The 19,264-nt window shown below is 35.1% G+C and overlaps 1 protein-coding gene across 1 annotated transcript in view; it reads left to right on the plus strand.

Moving 5' to 3' along the window:
* Window positions 1-19,264, plus strand: part of LOC150090288 (F-box/LRR-repeat protein 5-like) — a 204,433-nt gene that overhangs the window by 56,462 nt on the left and 128,707 nt on the right. Inside the window, exon 4 of the mRNA XM_090369064.1 lies at window positions 4,226-4,367. Coding sequence (XP_090225190.1) covers window positions 4,226-4,367 — 142 coding nt within the window. The remainder of the gene's footprint in view (window positions 1-4,225; window positions 4,368-19,264) is intronic.

Genomic DNA, 19,264 nt, shown 5'->3' on the forward strand with positions numbered 1-19,264 from the left:
GGCCTGTTGTTTATATTGCACGATTTTCCATTGCACGAGGGTTTCCAGGAACACAGCTATCATGCTATACGAGGACTGACTGTATTTAACAATGTTAGCATAAATATCTATTTATTAATATTAAATTCTCAAATACAGTACATTTATTGTATTATAAAGTTATGCTTTTTCTGTGAAAAGTTCAGATTCCAGTGGTCTTGGAACAGATTAAGCCTTTAACACATATTTCATACACTTGATTAATGATAATTTTAGTTTACAGTCAATGTTGTGTAATCAGTTATGATCATTAATCCAGGACCACAGTATTTGGTGTGGATTTAAGATTTTTAGGTAATATGAGGGATAATTGCTTAATTTGCGGACTGGTGCAAGACCTTATCTTAATTGTCATCATCTGAATCTTCTGTGAATTTCTCCTTCTCGAAATACTCTCCCTTGAACTTTACATGCCCTCGCCATTGTCGTACCCACACATTAAATGCTTCTTGCAAGTCATTTTTCAAAAATACTGCGAAGTGCTTCCGTTGTTGCTCTGCGAGCATCATTGTGTCGGACGTGAAATGCTTTGCCTTTCAGAGCTTTCTTCAGACATGGAAACAGGAAGAAATCTCACGGGGCTAAGTCCACTGAATAAGGGGGATGTGGCAAAACCTTGGAACCTATGGCAGTGAAAGAAGATACTGGCTGCACAATATTAGCCATATGAAGCCCGGAATTGATGGAGAAACCACTTCACACCAGAAAATTCTTAACATTTCTCATGAATGACACAGTGAAGTTTGACTCTGAAAACCTCAGAGTATTCTTATTCATAGTTATTCCACGAAGCACACAAAATGTGTAACAAGAATACCTTTTATGTCAAAAAACAAGAACCATTTTTTTGTCAGCTAAACGAGAAGCTCAAAATTTCTTAAATTTTGGTGAATCAGAATGCTTCTGCTCACTCAACTGTTGTTTTGTCTCTGGATCATAGTGAAAAATCCAAGTTTCATCGCAGGTCACTATTCGATTTAAGAAGTTTTAACCCTGTTTCAAAATGATCAATCATTTCTTTGCACAAGTCTACTCTTTGCTGTTTTTGTTCTGGAGTCAAATTGTGTGGAATCCATCGGGCACAGATTCACATTTTCAGGCCAAATGACCAAATATGCCTTGGGTCATCTGCAATAGACTCATTGTCTTCACTGAATCACTTGTGCCATTTAAATATGGCCATTCTACCAAGACACTAATTACCATATGTTTTGTTCATCTCTTTAACTGTTTCTGAATCCCTGTCTGACAAAATAATGAATCACTGTTCATTCTGTATATAGTAGTAGTAGTAGTAATGGCATGTGATGCAAGAAAGCAAGTGTATGAGTTTATGCAGCATCAGCCAAAAAAAAAAAAAAAAATCACACCATTGCCTCCAAATGCCTGCCCAGTTCCTCCTTAAATTTATTCAACCTATCAACTTCCACAACGACAGATGGAAGTTTGTTCCAGCAATTAACCACTCACTGGCTAAAGGCAAATTTCCGCACATCTATTCTACATCTGTCTTTTCTTAATTTGAATTTATGCCCCCTTAGGTTCATAATCTGAACAAGTGGAAGGATCCCATCAGAATTCAGCGTGCTCAACCCATTCAAGGCCTTATATACCTCAATCAGATCACCGCACAGGTGCCTAGTCTCCAGCCACTGCAATTTGCAGAACTTAAGCCTCTCTTGGTAAGAGGATCCCTTCATTCCCCTCACCAATCTTGTTGCCCTTCTCTGTACACGCTCAAGTAAATCTACATCCTTCCTAAAATGAGGCCTCCAGACCTGTACGCAGTACTCAAGGCTTGCCCTGACCATTGCCTTATACAGAGGGATAATCACCTCCTTTTCCCTACTAGCAAAATTCCTATATATCATTGACAAAACCCCATGACCTGCCCTGGCAGCCTGTCTGCATTGCTCAGAAAACTTCATATCTGACTGCACAATTACTCCCAGGTCTTTTTCATTTTCTACCACCTTAAGTGTAGTACCACACAGTTGGTACATTTCTCTGGGTTTACTTCTACCAATATGCAGTACTTTGCATTTGTCAAGGTTAAACTTCAGTTGCCACTTCTTAGCCCATCTGCCCATATCAAACATGATACTTGCTTCTAAATGATCGTCAGTGACACGTGGCTAAAAAAACTGCCTTCATGCAACACTAGCTTGACATACTGGCATACGCATGCAGAGTCTGCTCAGTAGCAATCAGGGAGAGTGCCTCTAGCAGCAGTTATGGAAAGTTCACACAGTAAACATAAAATCTTGCACCAGTCCACAAATTAAATAATAAACCCTCATATGTATCTATTTGGTTTGGTCTGCTATCTGTTAACCAGTTTACAGTCCATTTTAAAGCTGTAACCTAGAAATGTAAGAGACATTGAATGTTATTATTATGATGGAAGTATAATAACAGGGGGAAAAGTAAAAACCTTGTTCTAGAATCAAGACATGGTTTTGTCCACTTTTTTTTTTTTTTTTTTATGAAAACCCCAAACACAAGAGGTTATAGCATCTATAGTACTTAGCATGGACCGAAGGTTGAGAAGATGAAAGAAGATACTTGTTGACATTAGACTTAACATTGAGCAAAACCACTTTCGGCAATCAAGTCACAAAGGAGGTTAGGCATGCCAAGGCAGATTACGAGATATCTCTGGAAAAGAATGCCAAGAAAAGTAGCAAAGACTTCTTTACTTATATTAACAGTAGAATGAAGGAGTTGAATCACAATGCATACAAGAATTTTGGTAACAGGGATAAGAAGGTGATTTTCCCCTTGTATAAGGCAATGGTCAGGCCATACCTTGAGTACTGCATACAGGGCTAATGCTAACTAAACAAACATTTGGAGTGAATGGATGGGTGAAATAGAAAGGTTTTTCTTCAACAATTTCACCTCCACTTTACTCTCAGTTATTACAAGATTATCTAGCTTACTGCCAGAGTTGAATACACCTCTGGCATTCCCCTCCCTGAATAACTCTTCATGTGTGAATGTCAATGCAAAATATTCATTCAATTTGTTAGCTACCTGAGCAGGATCATCAAAAGTTGAACCATCGATATCAAGTGGACCAAACTGATTCATCCCCTTCCTTCTAGAGTTTACATAAGTAAAGAACTCTTTGCTGTGTTTCTTTGTATCCTTTGCCAAATATTTCTTGTAATCTCCTTTGTAACTTGGTTACAGACCAGCTTATATCTATCATAGGCTTCTGTGTCACATGTTAATTTATATGTATCCCATACATTTTTCTTCTCTGTGACATGTCTAATTAATTCATCTGACATCCATTTAGGCCTAAATCTTGAACAGTATTTCTTTGTTGGTATGAAAAGCCTAGTGGCTTCCAAGATTAATTCTTTGAATGCTTTCCATTTTGAATTTGCTGTTGGTAACATCATCAGTTGGTTCCACTGTATAGAATTTAAATACTGTCTCAGACCACTGTAGTCACCTTTATGAAAGCAAAAACCCTTCCCTTTACCCTTGATGGTAGTTACCTCTTTGAGTAAATCCCACTTCAGCACACTGTGATCACTGCCACCTAGTGATTCCTTTATCTGCAGATTCTTGATGCATGAAGAATCACTACTGATAATCAGATCAAGAGAATTACTCCCTCTAGTTGCCTCCCAAATATGCTGCTGCTGTAGAAAACAATCATCCAATAAATCCACAAAAGCCTTGCTAGTGTGTGAGTGACCAACCCCACAAATTCCAGTCAATATCTGGGAAATTAAAATTCCACATTATAAGACACTAATTTACTGGCCCACTCTATTTCTCTGCCCAGTTGCTCATTATACTCATCAGATTCATTAGGCCTATAATTTGCTGTTGATGTGCAGTAGTTTGCTTTCAGCAAATGGGTGGTTGATTGCTGAAACAAGCTACCATCTATTGTTGTGGAAGTGGATAGTTTGAATAAATTGAAGGAATTACTAGGCACTATTGGAGGGGATGGACAGTTGAAATAGGATTCCCCCCCCTGGCTGATGCTGTATAAGCTTACTTTCTTGCATCATTTGCTACTATTAATGCTAATACTGTTTGATAGATTTGTAATTTGTGTAAGTGATAAGGGCCTACCCATATATTCTGTATAAAAATGTGTGGTGTGTATGCCCTAATACATACCCCCATATTTTGTATAAAAATAATGTATTTTGTGTAATAGGTATTTCAGCCAATGCTGGTGAAGTATTTCGAATATGAAGAACTGAAATCTTTAAAAGAACAAGTAATAGAGGAACACACAAAATGGCATGTAACTAGCAATAAAGAAAAATTTTCTTGTGAAGAAGAAGAATCAGATTTAAGTGAGTGAATATTTCCTTAGTGATTGTTTACATTTTCAAAAACTATATTTAAAAGTTTTGTTTCCAGGTTATAAAATTGATGTCATATGAACAATAAATCATGTGCATGATATTATATTGTGCACAGTGCTTTAGTGCAACCAAAAATTGAATTGCACCTAAGTTTGATTAATAATTTTTGTGACTTTGTGTTTTTTTTTTTTTACCCCTTCACAAAACACATTACTTTATGATGAATTGTGACCTTAGTAGTAGTGCCTCATTCCATAAAAAACCACAACAATATAATAGGATCCCATTAATTGAATCCTCTCTTTCTGAAATTCTAGATAATCTAGATTTAATGTAAAAAAGAAATTAAATAAATTATTTTCTGTTTAAATTCTATGACCATATTAGGTCAGAGTTTGCAATTAATCATTTTGAGAAGAACATAATGATTAACTATGTTTAGCAATCACTAGCTTAAATCATGGTCAAATTATGCTGCTGCATTCCCACACTGATCATTTGTGAATACAGTGGCACATGTACTCAGCCACATCATTACTGCTTGCCATTTCAAGAGCTTAAGTAAAAATTAATATACAGAATGAAAAAATGAAATAATAAAAATAAAATATTTAATACAAATATCAGTCACTAGGTTCTGCACAATTAGAATTTCTTAAAATAAAAATAGAGTAAATCATGTGTATGTAGTTTTTTTTTTTGCCTAATGTTTTTTTTTAAAAAAGGTTTCAATTAACTATAAAATTTTGTTGGATATACCATTTTTTTTTTTTTTTTTTTTTATGGGCAAATCTAGTGTTGAAAACAAACCTTTATCTGGAAGGGTCTTGACATGACCCAGCTGAAAGAATTATTAAAAAAAAAATCCAAGAACTGTTGCATGAAGATTTATTTGTGATGAGATTGTATTTGTTGTTGACATCAGCAATAGTACAGTTTATAAACAACAAACTTCTTGTTTGTTGTTTATCATTTTTCATTGTGATTCATTTCATTCTACCAAATACCAAAATTTCATTACAATGAATATCACTGAAATTTATTTTAAAAGAATCATCGCTACTTTTATATATATATATAAAACAGTATTTAATGAACATTATATCATGAGAATCAAATTCAAATTCAATCAAATCAAAAATATAGGTATTCAGAGAAAAAGTATACCTATAGTGCCATAAGGCCAAAGTATTTAGTTAACCTAAATTGGACTTCATTGTTATACCCTATAATTAAACACATAATATCTAATAAAATAATAATAAAATAAGATGATAATGAAGCTAATTACTGATAAAAGAATACACTGAATGATACGTTTTCCAAAGCTAGCACCACTTGATACATCATGTAAATAATTGGCTAGGGCTGCCTGTTTCTGTCTATTTGCAAGTATGCATAGGTTCAAATTACTGAACTTAAAGTTAAAATGCTCTAATGTTATATATGCAAGTATACATGCACCTGTTCCTGTTCTTAGCTACCCTAACACAGGCAGTGTATTTACTTGTTCCACAATGACTCCCAGCAGTCTCTGAAATCCCCTGCCCCTTGTTTTCCAGGTTGCTGCTCATTCCAATAGAAGCAGTGCAAGAATCACTTTCACCTCTGCTAGCAGCTACTGTTAGTCTATTAGTCCGTGTATCCCCCCCCCAAGCTACCAGTTTTCCGACACACCCAACACTGCCTTGATAGCATCAGCAAACATTCTTGCAGGCATTATTGATAGGATGCATTCAGTGGTGCTAGACCTAGAAAATGTATCATTCAATGTATCCCTTTATCAGTAATTAGCTTCATTATCATCTTATTTTATTATGTATTTAAAGATGAAATGCACAAGGCATAATTATATATGGGTTTTAAGTAATTAACTATATAATTCGTTGTAGATACACCATAGTTTACCCATAAATTTAAACTACATATGTAGTGTAAAATGCATTTTAATTGTATCTCATACATAGTTTAAATTTATGGGTAAACTGGTGTTTTTACTCCAATATTATATAGTTAATTATTTTATTATATATTATGTGTTTAATTATAGGGTATAACAATGAAGTCCAACTTAGGTTAACTAAATACTTTGGCCTTATGGTGCTATAGGTATACTTTTACTCTGAATAACTATATACCATATTCTAATTATATGTATTTCATTTCTCATTTGATTCCCATGATATACTGTTCATTAAATTCTGTAATATAAGTTTTACAGACAGATGTAATGTTTAATCGATACCTTGATGGCATTTATCTGATCTAACACTTTTTCTAATTCTCTATTTTTCTACATTTTTAACACAAATTTCATATATGTTTATATATATATATATATATATATATATATAAAAAGGAAGTGTAGTAGATATGTAGCCGACTGTGTTAGTCAGGTGGGTGAAGTGCCTGCCTGGCAACCCAAAGGTAGCGGGTTCGAATCCCGCCTTGGGCTTGGATCAGAGTAGAAAATGCAAAAACTTTGGGAGGTGCATTATGGCCACAGAAGCCGATGTGCTAACGACTAACAAAAAAAAAAAAGAAGTAGATATGTGATAGGTGAAAGAATGTTAACATTCTTTCACCTTTCACATATCTACTACACTCCCTTTTCTACTATCCTCACCCTTCTAGTTACTGGCACTTTGTGTAATTTTCACATTCAGTTATGCATACTTTATTCAATATATTAATACAGACTTATATATACTTTTGCATCCTTTAATGCTGCTTTGCACTTTTAGGTGCATCTGTCATACCAGACTTTTTAATTTTTCATCTACTGAAAACCTTTTTCATCCACTGTAACTTTTTAAAAAAATTACATTTAATATATATGTTTATAAGAGAGGAGGTAAAGAGCATGAAATATATAAAGGATTATAGTTTTAGAGTACTACATTAATAGTAGAAAAACCTAGAAACTATAAGGAATGTAGATAAAAATAAATAGAGCCTATTGGTATGGAGTAAAGTATAGTCTAAAGAACTATCTGTTGAATCCATAGTAAAATCGCAAGAAAATACCTGTAAAGAAAACATGAAATTAGCAATGTGAAATTACTTATTGTTGTAATTATGATGATTTTGGTGTTTTCTTCAGGAGTCAGCTGCCAAAACCAAGGGAAATGCAACAGTTAATCAAAGGCTTCTGTTTCGAACACGAGATATACTCAGTGTACAGTATACAGGCAGTTCCCGGGTTTACGAGATTTTTTTTATCAAGTATCAACAAAATCGAAAATACGAATATTAATTGCAAAAAATGACTGTTAAACATTCACAAATACTGCATTTCAAACCACGTGCGTAGCTAATACAATACAGCGCACCCCACTTTACAATATTAATCCATTCCAGAGACACCATCATATCGTGAAAATATCGTAACCCCATAATACATTGTTTTTTGGTAATTCATTCCACGACCTCGGGAGTTGAAATTTTCACTGTATAACTCTCTAAAAGGTCATTTTTATAGTGTAAATTGTATTAGTTACCAATTCAAATTATTAAAATGCATTACACTTTTCATCATTATCATATGTTCTGTTATAACAACCAATTTTGAACAACTTTGTGATATTTTTCTAAAGCACATTTCTGGAGGTCATGACCATAAAACAATAAAACAATTTGCACTTTCCGGTTTATTGAGCTTTTCTGTTACTACCCATTTATAACTGCTTGCAGTTATAAATGGGTAATAAACTCGATGTTATTGCATTTGCAAAAATACCGATAACTGAAATTGTGTGGTTTTTTACGTTACTATGGTGAAATGTGTTTTCCCCTTTACTGAAATCTTCAATCATATAAAAAACAAAACTTTTCAGAATCTTCTCTTCATTCTTTTTTTTTTTTTTTTTTTTAAACTTCGTAAACTTGTTACTCTGCACAAATCGTGTTAGTTGCAATTTGTGCCTTCCATTAAAAAATGCTTATGCATGCTATTGAAATTTATAAAGAAAAGAGAAGATTATTTTGGAAACAAACGCCTCTTGAAGCATTTCTGAAGAAGACTCCTTGCGCAACAAACCAACAAGTGCCGAACCAATAATGAGTGATCAGCAAGTGTGCATTTAGTTGATGATGATAATGAAGAATAAACATTCTTTAACATTTGTAAGTCATAAATAATTTCTTTATTATTATAGTTTGCTTGATTTTACAGGCTATGTTTTCATTTCTTTGCATAAATCAATCATTGTTTAAACATAAACTAATTAGCTAACTAATTTCATTGTTGGGAATGTAACCACTATTTTTAACATTGTCTATGGGAAATAAATTCCCACTTTACGAGTTTTCGCTTTACAAGCACGCACTAGGAACAAATTAACTCAAAGTCAGGAACTGCCTGTATTACTGAGATAAAGAGGTGATTAAAAGCGGGAGAAGAGTATGATAGCTGATGTATATCTCATGGCTGACCTTACAGAGGTGGAAGAAATAATAATAACAACTGGCATAAAAGTGAAAAATCTAAGGAAATAATATTTGAAGATAGAAAGAAAGGATGAGATGGAATTAAAATGAATTAGTGGCTTGAAGTGGTAATTACTAACATGCCATGCTGGAGTGTGGGCCATGGGGCGCAAGTCAGCACACAGCATAGGTGATTCCAAAAGGGAGAGAGATTTCTGCTATAATTTGGCATGTATATGTAGAGGTGAAGCGACAGCATGTGTAGAAAAGTGGAAGTAATAGAATGTAGAATTATGATTGGGTGAGAATGGATTAAACACTTGTAGCATGCATCCCAGGAAAGCATAGAGAATTAACTGACTGTAAAGTAGCATGAATTAGATGCTGAACTTATTGTAAGGTGAAAACAGTAAATATAGTAGAAAATAGCATCTTGATTGCTTTCAAAAATCTAATTGCTCTCAAGAAGGAAAGTAAATAGGGTTAAGGATGGTAAATAGTATTATGAGGAAGAGTGACAAAGATGGTGCTTGGGAAGTTCGGGGTTGCAATTGCTGTTACTCTGGTAGAACCCTGAACGAAGTTCTGGGAGCAGGTTACAAGTGTTTAAGTCAGTTGTGTTAAAACTGGTAGAAAAACCATTTATACCATTTAGGGTTAAAATCTTTAGTGTGTAAAGAGTTAAAATAAAAATGAATTAAATTTAAGAAAATATGAAATTTAAAATAAGGATACCCCAGTTAATTAGCCAATCGGTGGGCACAAGTTTATCAGACTGTGAGACACCAAAGAGGGCAAGGGGTATGTGCTGTACATATTTACACAGGCTGATCAGTGAGGATGACTACTTTATATTATACACTTTATATTTATAGGGTGGTTGATTGATTTTTTGTAAAATAAAATGTGGAGAGCTTTATCGAAATGAAAGTGGAAGTAGGCTGCTGGAAACTTGTTATCCAGCAGTTTGTTGTAGAGGTATCTTATGTTAAGGGTGACTAAGTTGTGGCTGTTACATATAGTTGCTATTCGTGTACATTGAGAGAGGATGATATTGGCATGAATTTTCTTTGCGACGTTGGAATGCCAATGTGTGACGTTGACTACTTTGAAGTTGAATACATTACATTTATTGTAGATGTTTATGGTAGTCTGGGAGTTATGGAGGTTAATATCTAAGTCTATATAATATGCAGAAAGGTTATTGCTATTAGTTTTTTCCAGAGTGAGCTCTGGAAGATAGATGTGGGCAAATTCTTGCAGGAAATTGTTGCAGTTGATAACCAGCATGTCATCGATGTATCTAAACATTCATAATCTGCAGGTAAGGAGGTTTCTGAAAAGTGCAGGTAAAGATTAGCTAGTATACAGCTAGCTGGGCTGCACACAGGTGTGCCTTTAGTTTGTAGATAGACAGTAGTGCCATCAAAAATGTAATTGTTTAATATGCATAGGTTGGTTAAATTATTCCAGTAGTCTAGTTTGCAGTTTATGATATGTTTATACTTAAAGTAAAGTTCTTTCATTAATAGTTTTAAATTAGATAGATCTATGCTAGTGAACAGGCTGTTGAAGTCAAAAGTAGATATTTCAATAATATGCTGGTTTTTTAGTGTGTGCAATGGGGTGCACGCCCCACACTCCAGCATAGCACATTAGTAAGTACAACTTCGACCTATTAATTTATTTTAATTCCATCTCATTCTTCTCAATTCTTTTCTTTCTACGTTCAAATATTATTTCCTTAGATTTTTCATTTTTACGCCAGTTGTTATTATTATTATTTCTTCTGCTTCTGTAGGGTCAGCCTCGAGATATATGTCAGCTGTCATACTCTTCTTCCGCTTTTAATCTAGCCGAGTGGGTAAAGTACCTGCCCGGCAACCCAAAGGTCGCGGGTTCGATTCCCGCCTCGGGCTTGGGTCAAAGTACTGCAAAAACCTTGGGAGGTGCAATATGGCCACAGAAGCCGATGCGCCAACAACTACCAAATCAAATCAATCAATCCGCTTTTAATCACTTCTTTATCTCAGTAATATACTGTACACTGTGTATATATCATGTTCGAAACAGAGGCCTTTGCTTAACTGTTGCATTTCCCTTGGTTTTGGCAGCGGACTCCTGAAGAAAATGCCAAAATCATCGTAATTGCAACAATAAGTAATTTCACATTGCTAATTTCATATTTTCTTTACAGGTATTTTCTTGCAATTTTACTATGGATTCAACAGATAATTCTTAGACTATACTTTACCCCATACCAATAGGCTCTATGTATTTTTATATATACAGTCGATTCCGGTTGTTTGGGACACATCGGGACTAGTGCATTTTGGCCTGATTTAAGCAGCTGCCCCAATTATCCGAAGTTTCACGTAAATAGTTAAAAATACAATGGATCCCCGCTTTACAATTGGTTCACTGTATAATCAAATCATGTTACGATGGACTCACCATAGTAAAGTACCGTTCACTATACGATGTATAGTAAGCGCCGGTTGTTGTGATCACGTTTGTGAATTGAATTTTAATTCTATTAAACAGCGATTCTAATTAGCGAAAATAGGAGGAATATTATCCACAGGCTATAAAAGTAAAGATATATTAAGCACAAATTTACCCTTTATTACCTTACCAATTAAAAAATTAAATTATACGTGAAATTCGGAAGAATATACATGATAATCAGAATAATTAATACGTACTGTAATATGTACATACTAACTAGTTGACATTTCTGTTCACTCTACATTTGTGGTTGGGGGTTAAAATTTAAAACAGTAAAAAGATAAGCAGTCAGTAACAAAAAACATGGCACACACACAAATTGCAAGTAACACGATATGTGCAAGTGAGAACGGAGTAACTAGTTATGAAGTTTTAAAAATAGGAATGAAGAGAAGATTCTGAAAATTATTTTTTTTGTATGATTGAAGATTCCATGGAAGTGTAAACACATTTCACCATAATAACCCACAGAATTCCAGCTGTCGGTATTATCACAAATTCAGTAAGATCGAGTTTACTATCAGTTTATGATAGTTTTCACTAACAGAAAAGCCCAATAAACAGGTGACTGCTAATTGTTTTTATTGTTTTATGGTTGTGACCTCCAGAAATCCGACCGAACTACGTGGTACCGTCGGAGACAATCGTAGGGTAATCTTCAGTGCTGCAGTCTCCTGCCCCGATTAAACAGCATGTTGTCCCAATTAAGTGAAGTAAACCCTGTCTATTTTCTCGATTGGTTTCTGTTTTTTAAGATTTGCCCCAAATAAACAGCTGCACTGATTAACCGGTGGCCCAAATAACCAGAATCCATTGTATATAATTAATAATAATAATTGGTTGTATTGATGAAACGAAAACATAATAATAATATATAATAATGGATTATGGATCTGGGACGCTGCTAGTGATCGCAGAAATGCCCAGCACTCCTACCCATACACTTATCTAATCCATTTATATATCTTATTATTATTATCCTGACTATTTTCTTTCATTCTGATATTTCACTTTCTTTGTTAAAATTCAGGTTGGGCAGTTTGCTATTCATTAATTTTTTTCTTTAACTGGAATCATTTGGTTTTAGCTTAATTTTGCATTTCACTTATTTATTTTAGTATTATAGTATTTTTTGTTTTTTATTTCTTTTTCTTTTTGGTTTCTCTCGGGTAGATTATGATATATATGTTTGCTCGCTTTTTCTTTCTGCCCTGTATACATCATAATAGAAACTGAGGTCTTGCTTATTGCTGTGTTTCCTTTGTTTTTGGCTGCTGGCACTTGATGACGTAGTTAAAATCTTAGGACCTACAGCATTAAATACCATTTATATATTTTCATTTAATTTTATTTATATAATTTTTTTAGGTAATCTACTTTTATTTTTAGGCACTTTTAATTTGTTAAATTTTTAATTTTTTTCAATTGTAGCTACACCTGTCAGGTCAGCACTCCTATCCATACACTTATTTAATCCATTTGCCTATACAGGGTGGTTCACTACCAGTGCGACAAACTTGCAGGAGGTGTAGGGGGCACAAAGATGAATCGGAATCACATAGCATTGCAGGATCCGAAATGCCTTCATCATGCGGTATAGGACGTTGAACAGGAGGTTGCGTGAACAGCGATCCCGCTGGAAGTCAGCATTTACGAACCCGTTCCCGAGGGAGTAGGATGGACGAGTATTCAAACGTTGAACTGGCCGACATGCACGTAGCGTATGGAGCTGCGGACTGTAATGGGCGCGCCGCTCTGCGCTTGTACCAGGAACGTTTCCCGCACAGGTGTGCTCCTCATCATACAATTTTCGCACGTGTGCACAGAAGGTTACGTGAGACTAGTTGTTTCACGAGAGGTACAATGAATCGAGAGCGAAACGACGAGGACGCCAGACAATGAGGAGAATGTCCTACGTCTTGCAGAAGGCAATCCGAGTACGAGTACTCGAGCGATTGGCCAATGATTGGGTATTTCCCAATCCACTGTATGGAGGATACTGTCAACAAACCAAATGAGTTCATACCATCTGCAACGCATCCAATCATTGGAGCAGATTATCCACTCCGGAGGACTTTTTCTAATTGGTTTCTTCAACAGAAACGGTTCGCAAATGCTGACTTCCAGCGGGATCGCTGTTCGGGCATATTCAATGAATTCAATGAATTATCAGGTAGAATCAAAAGTTGTGTATTTTTTTCACTGGCACTTGATGAGTTGATTGATGTTTCGGGCATATCACAACTCACATGCTTTGTTAATTTGATTCAACATGATGGCAACTGTGAAGGAGATTTTTTGGCTATTTTGCCGCTTACTGGCCATACACTGGAAAAGATTAGCATTAGCATTAGTAGAGGCATTTGATGAAAGAAAGCAAGCTTATGCAGCATCAGCCAAAAAAAAAAAAAAAAAAAAACCCACTTCCACTTCACCCCTCTGTTCGTTCAAAATACCTGTCCAGCTGAGCCTTAAACTTATTTAGGCTATCAACCTCCACCACAAGGGATGGAAGTCTGTTCCACCAACCAACCACCCGCTGGCTAAAGGCATTTTTCCGGACGTCTATCCTACATCTGTCTTTCCTCAATTTGAATTTATGCCCTCTCAGGTGATTTTTCTGAGCTAGAGGAAGAATCCCATCAGCATTGAGCATGCTTAAACCATTCAAGGCTTTATACACCTCTATCAGATCACCTCGCTGGTGCCTAGTCTCCAGACACTGTAATTTGCAAAACTTAAGCCTTTCTTCGTAAGAGCACCCCTTTGTTCCATTCCCCTTTGTTCATGCGACCTCCCGTTCAACATCCTCTACCGCATGACGAAGGCATTTCGGATCCTGCAATGCTATGTGATTCCTATTCGTCTTTGTGCCCCCCACATCTCCTGCAAGTTTGTCACACTGGTAGTGAATCACCCTGTATATATATATATATATATATATATAAACAATAGGGATGAATATAAAAGTTATTAGCCAGATCAGATTAATGCCATCAATAGCAAATTGTACATTACATCAGTCTGTAATCTAGTTATTCTAGTAAAAGCACAATAAGTAATATACAGATGCTGAACATGTATATGAGCACAACAGTAGTAGTAGTAGTAGTAGTAGTGGCATGTGATGCAAGAAAGCAAGTGTATGAGCTTATGCAGCATCAGCCAAAAAAAAAAAAAAAATCACACCATTCCCTCCAAATACCTGTCCAGTTCCTCCTTAAATTTATTTAACCTATCAACTTCCACAACGACAGATGGAAGTTTGTTCCAGCAATTAATCACCCGCTGGCTAAAGGCAAATTTCCGCACATCTATTCTACATCTGTCCTTTCTTAATTTGAATTTATGCCCCCTTAGGTTCGTAATCTGAACAAGTGGAAGGATCCCATCAGAATTCAGCGTGCTCAACTCATTCAAGACCTTATACACCTCAATCAGATCACCTCGCAGGTGCCTAGTCTCAAGCCGCTGCAATTTGCAGAACTTAAGCCTCTCTTGGTAAGAGGATCCCTTCATTCCCCTCACCAAACTTGTTGCCCTTCTCGGTACACGTTCAAGCAAATCTACATCCTTCCTAAAATGAGGCCTCCAGACCTGCACGCAGTACTCAAGGTGTGGTCTGACCATTGCCTTATACAAAGGGACAGTCACCTCCTTTTCCCTGCTAGCAAAATTCCTGTATATCATTGACTAAACCCCATGACCTGCCCTGGCAGCCTGTCTGCATTGCTCAGAAAAACTTCATATTTGACTGCACAATTACTCCCAGGTCTTTTTCATTTTCTATGTGGGAAGGTTTTTTTTATATATCAGCTGATGTTGTATGAACTTGCTTCCTTGTATCATTTGCTGCTGCTAACTGCTAGTACTAAAATTTAAATACGTTGGCTACAGGATAAATGTGTGAAAATTTGCTTTCTGGCAGAGAGTAATTGATTGTTGAAATAAACTTCTGTCTGGCATTGTGGAAGTGGGCAGTTTGAACAAATTTAAGGAAGGATGAGACAAATTATTATTTGTCTGATCCTTTCTTAAATTATAATTTTTCTGAACCATCTAATAATTATACCTCTAATACAGTATTTGCCATACTTTTTTTTTTGTCGTGAAACACTTTTTATCTTCCAATATATTTATGGAACACTTATATTCCTTTGTGGCTGTTTTGGCTTTCGAAATAAAAAAATGCATAATGCTCAAATATACTTTATTTTTGAAAACAAAATCAAAATAAAAACATAAAATATTGTTAATGCACAATTTCTATCAGCAAAACACATAAAAATTCCATTCAAAATAACAGCTGTGTTCTACACAAAAAAGTTATATGCATACAAAAACAAATTAGGTTTTTAAAAGGAAAATACAAATTGGATTTTAATGAGATTGGCATTTCTGCATTTTTGTATCATAAATTTGCTTAATATTAAGAATAATGCTTGAAAGTTGAATTCTTGTGTCAAGTGCAGCATCAAGTCTATTCCTATATTATAAATGGATTTTGAACCCAAGAATTATCATTGGTGGTTATAGAGGGGATGGGTAGTTGATGTGGGAACAACATGCATGTAGGAAAATATTCTAATAAAGATGACTGCAAGTCATGTAAGTGCTGTTAAATTCTATAGTCTATGAAGAAGCTGGAAACTTCTTCATAGACTGTAGAATTTTTCTGTCAGAAATTCATGTAACATTGGGAAGCAGTCGAAAAGTTATTTAGTTTTACAGAAGATATCCAGAATTATAGTTTCTTTTTAAAGGATGAAATTTTATCCATTGTACTAAAAATTGTCATATTCTTCCCTTGCAGTGACAGATTATAATTTAATTTTGAAAAAATATCTGCAAGATACAAGAGTCTCATTAACCACAAGCAATTTGTCAAACAGTTATTAACATTTTTTCCTGAGTTACTAGAAGTGAAGAATACCAATAGTTTATTATGAAGTTCAAAAAGTCTTACAAGCACTTTGCTTCTAGACGGCCACCTCACTTCTGTGTAAAAGAATTACTTTTTGCATTTCTTTGCACAAAATTTTAAATAACCTGGATTGAACTGGTCGAGAGTTGACAAAGTTAATCATCTGTACAGTTTTATCCAGTAAAATTTTTAGATGTTCTAATAAAGATGTAGATTTTTTTAGCTGCCAATGCTTGTCTGTGTAGAACATGACTGTTAGTGCTTTGTGGTGCCACATTTATGATTCACATCACAACTCCCTTCATCTTCCCAACCATTACCCCAGCACTATCATTACATGCATCAATACATTTTCCCCCAACTAAGTTCATTCTTTCTGATAAAATTGTTGATGCATTGCATATTTTTACCCCAGTGGTGTTACTTAGCAAAGATTCACATAAGAGCAGGTCCTCTTCAATAGTATTATTAAATCTGTATCAGACAAATACTAGTAGCATAACAAGTCCTAAAACGTCAGTGGACTCAACTATCTCCAGTGAATACTTGCTGCAAAGTTTGTCTGCAAACTAGCTCTTTTTATATGTCGTCAGAAAGATCTTTAATATGACGTGCAACAGTATTATTTGATAATTGTGCTGCATCAATTTTGTTTTTTTTTGACTGCTAATTCAACATGCATGTTACAATATCTTTCATGCAAGGCTTGATAAGTGTTTCTCAAATAGTGTGTACTTCTCCAGTAAGCATTGTGTGGTAACTTACTCAATAATATGCTTCTGTTAAACTTTCATTGTCAGTTTTAACAATTTTAATCATCAAAAGTTTAAAATTTTCAAGTGTGTCATGCTCACTTTAATATTCTTTGTATTACATTCCACAAAGTCTGACAGTCAGCAGAAAACATCAGGTGTAATTTCTAAAGAATTTTTCTAATAAAATTTTTGAGATCTGTAGCAAAAGAAGCAGCCAGACTTTTTAAAGTAAAATTCATTGATTTTGCATGATGATGTGGCCTTCACGTGGCCTAGATGGCAATCAAGTTGTTGGAAGAATCAGGGAGAATTTACCCTACACTGCATACAGTCCCTGACCTCAGTCCCTCAGATTTGATTTGTTTTCAAAATCCTGAAGAAGGGAGAGATTTTCACCTTAGATGAATTCAATATAGCTATGGAGAACACTCCTTATGAAAAGAGCATTTGACAGCATTAGCCATTTTCCTCAACGTTGGAAAACTTTTATTGACAAGCAGGGAGGCATAAGTACACATAATTTCAGTACATATGCTGAAAGTGTGTATTTATACTTTATTCAGCTTTATTAAATTATGCTGTTTATAAACACCTGTGTAGAACTTATTAGCTAAAGGGCATTCATTCTAACTTAAGATGTCCTTCTGCAAGAAATAGTTTGTCAGAGAAAAAAAATAGCAGTAGATACAACATTCTAATGAATTTTTACAATTTTGGTGTTTTAATAGCAGTAATATAAAAGCAATAAGCTTCATCAACAAATTAAAATTTATTTTTGAATGATATTTGTGTTCTAAATAACTTTGTTTACAACAAAGTTGTTATGATTGGTTAAATAAGAATAGGCCATGCCCTTCAGAGCATCTCTGTTCTGAATTCCAAAGTAAAAAATGGCATGTGCCGACAAAAGATGAATGAAGGGTTTTTTTTTTTTTTTTTTGCGTGGGAAAAGAATGCAGAGTACAGACAATGTTGCAAATTTGTGTTTAAGTTTTTTTTTTTTTTTTGGGTGGGGAGAAACCGAAAATGGCCCTTTTGTCAGTACAGGCTTGCCTCGATTAACGCGATTAATTCGTCCCGCAAGTGCATTGTGCAAAACGGAAATGGCTTAATTGAATATAATAATCAATAGGAAAAATTATAATTGGTCCTTGACCTTCTGGAATGTCCATAAAGAATTTTAAAAATACCTTTTAAATAACTTTTTAACTGTATACAATGTAAAAAATAATGAAAATAATTATGGAATTAAATGTTTATTGCATAAAACAGCAGTTCCCAAACTGTGCGCTGCGGAATATTTTAAATTTTCAAGGGAAACACAGCGTACTCAACATCTGTCGGACACCGCGTGAACTATTAGCTCGAGATAGTTCACAGTTTCAACATTTCTTATTAAGTTGTTTGGACCTAACTACTTAATAAACGGAACTGTTAGGTATTTCTTTTGGTCTAGGTGCGTCGTGAAAAAATTACTCAGGTGCTAAGGGCGCCGTGAACTGAGAAAGTTGGGGAACCTCTGACATAAAATACACAATTTTTTTTTTTTTTTTTTTGTTGGCGCATCGGCTTCTGTGGCCATATTGCACCTCCCAAGGTTTTTGCATTTTGTACTCTGATCCAAGCCTGAGGCGGAATTCGAACCCACGACCTTTGGTTTGCCAGGTAGGCACTTTACCCACCTGGCTAGCCCAGTCGGCTAAAATACACAATGAAGAAATGACTGTTGTGGAAATATTTGAACAGCATTGATTTTCTCTTTTCATCAATCAATTTCCGATAGCCGACAACAATCTTCTCTGGGCCCTGGCGAAATAAATATCGCAGAGAACTTCAAACCTTTTGTTTGAGATTCTCTGCGATACAAAAGATTTCATCTAGTTCTTTTACCATTAGCTCCTTCGCGGTAACATTTTCATCTGGCTCATTTAAAAATTTGAATTTTTAAATGCAAGTCTGCAGTGACTTTATTAGCGGGAGACAAACAAGTAACACGTCTTCCGATGGTTGATGAAACACACTTATGCGGGCACAGGCAAACATTTGTTTATTGTCCGTCCGATGTGCGGTAAGCTTAATGCGCGATTCAAACCTTTTTTAACTATCGCATTAAAAAATAAATAAATAATCGCATTAACTGGAAATTTGCATAATGTAAAATGAAAAGTGGTATAATTTTTTTCAAATAGCAGTAACTGAAAAACACATTAATCGAACTCGCGTTATGCGAGGCCTGGCTGTATAAAACTGACGTCTCCGTAGCCGGGTGG

The sequence above is a fragment of the Mastigoproctus giganteus genome, chromosome 2 (assembly GCF_048544385.1).
Source record: "Mastigoproctus giganteus isolate SK-2022 chromosome 2, ASM4854438v1, whole genome shotgun sequence".
Classification (NCBI taxonomy): Eukaryota; Metazoa; Arthropoda; class Arachnida; order Uropygi; family Thelyphonidae; genus Mastigoproctus; species Mastigoproctus giganteus.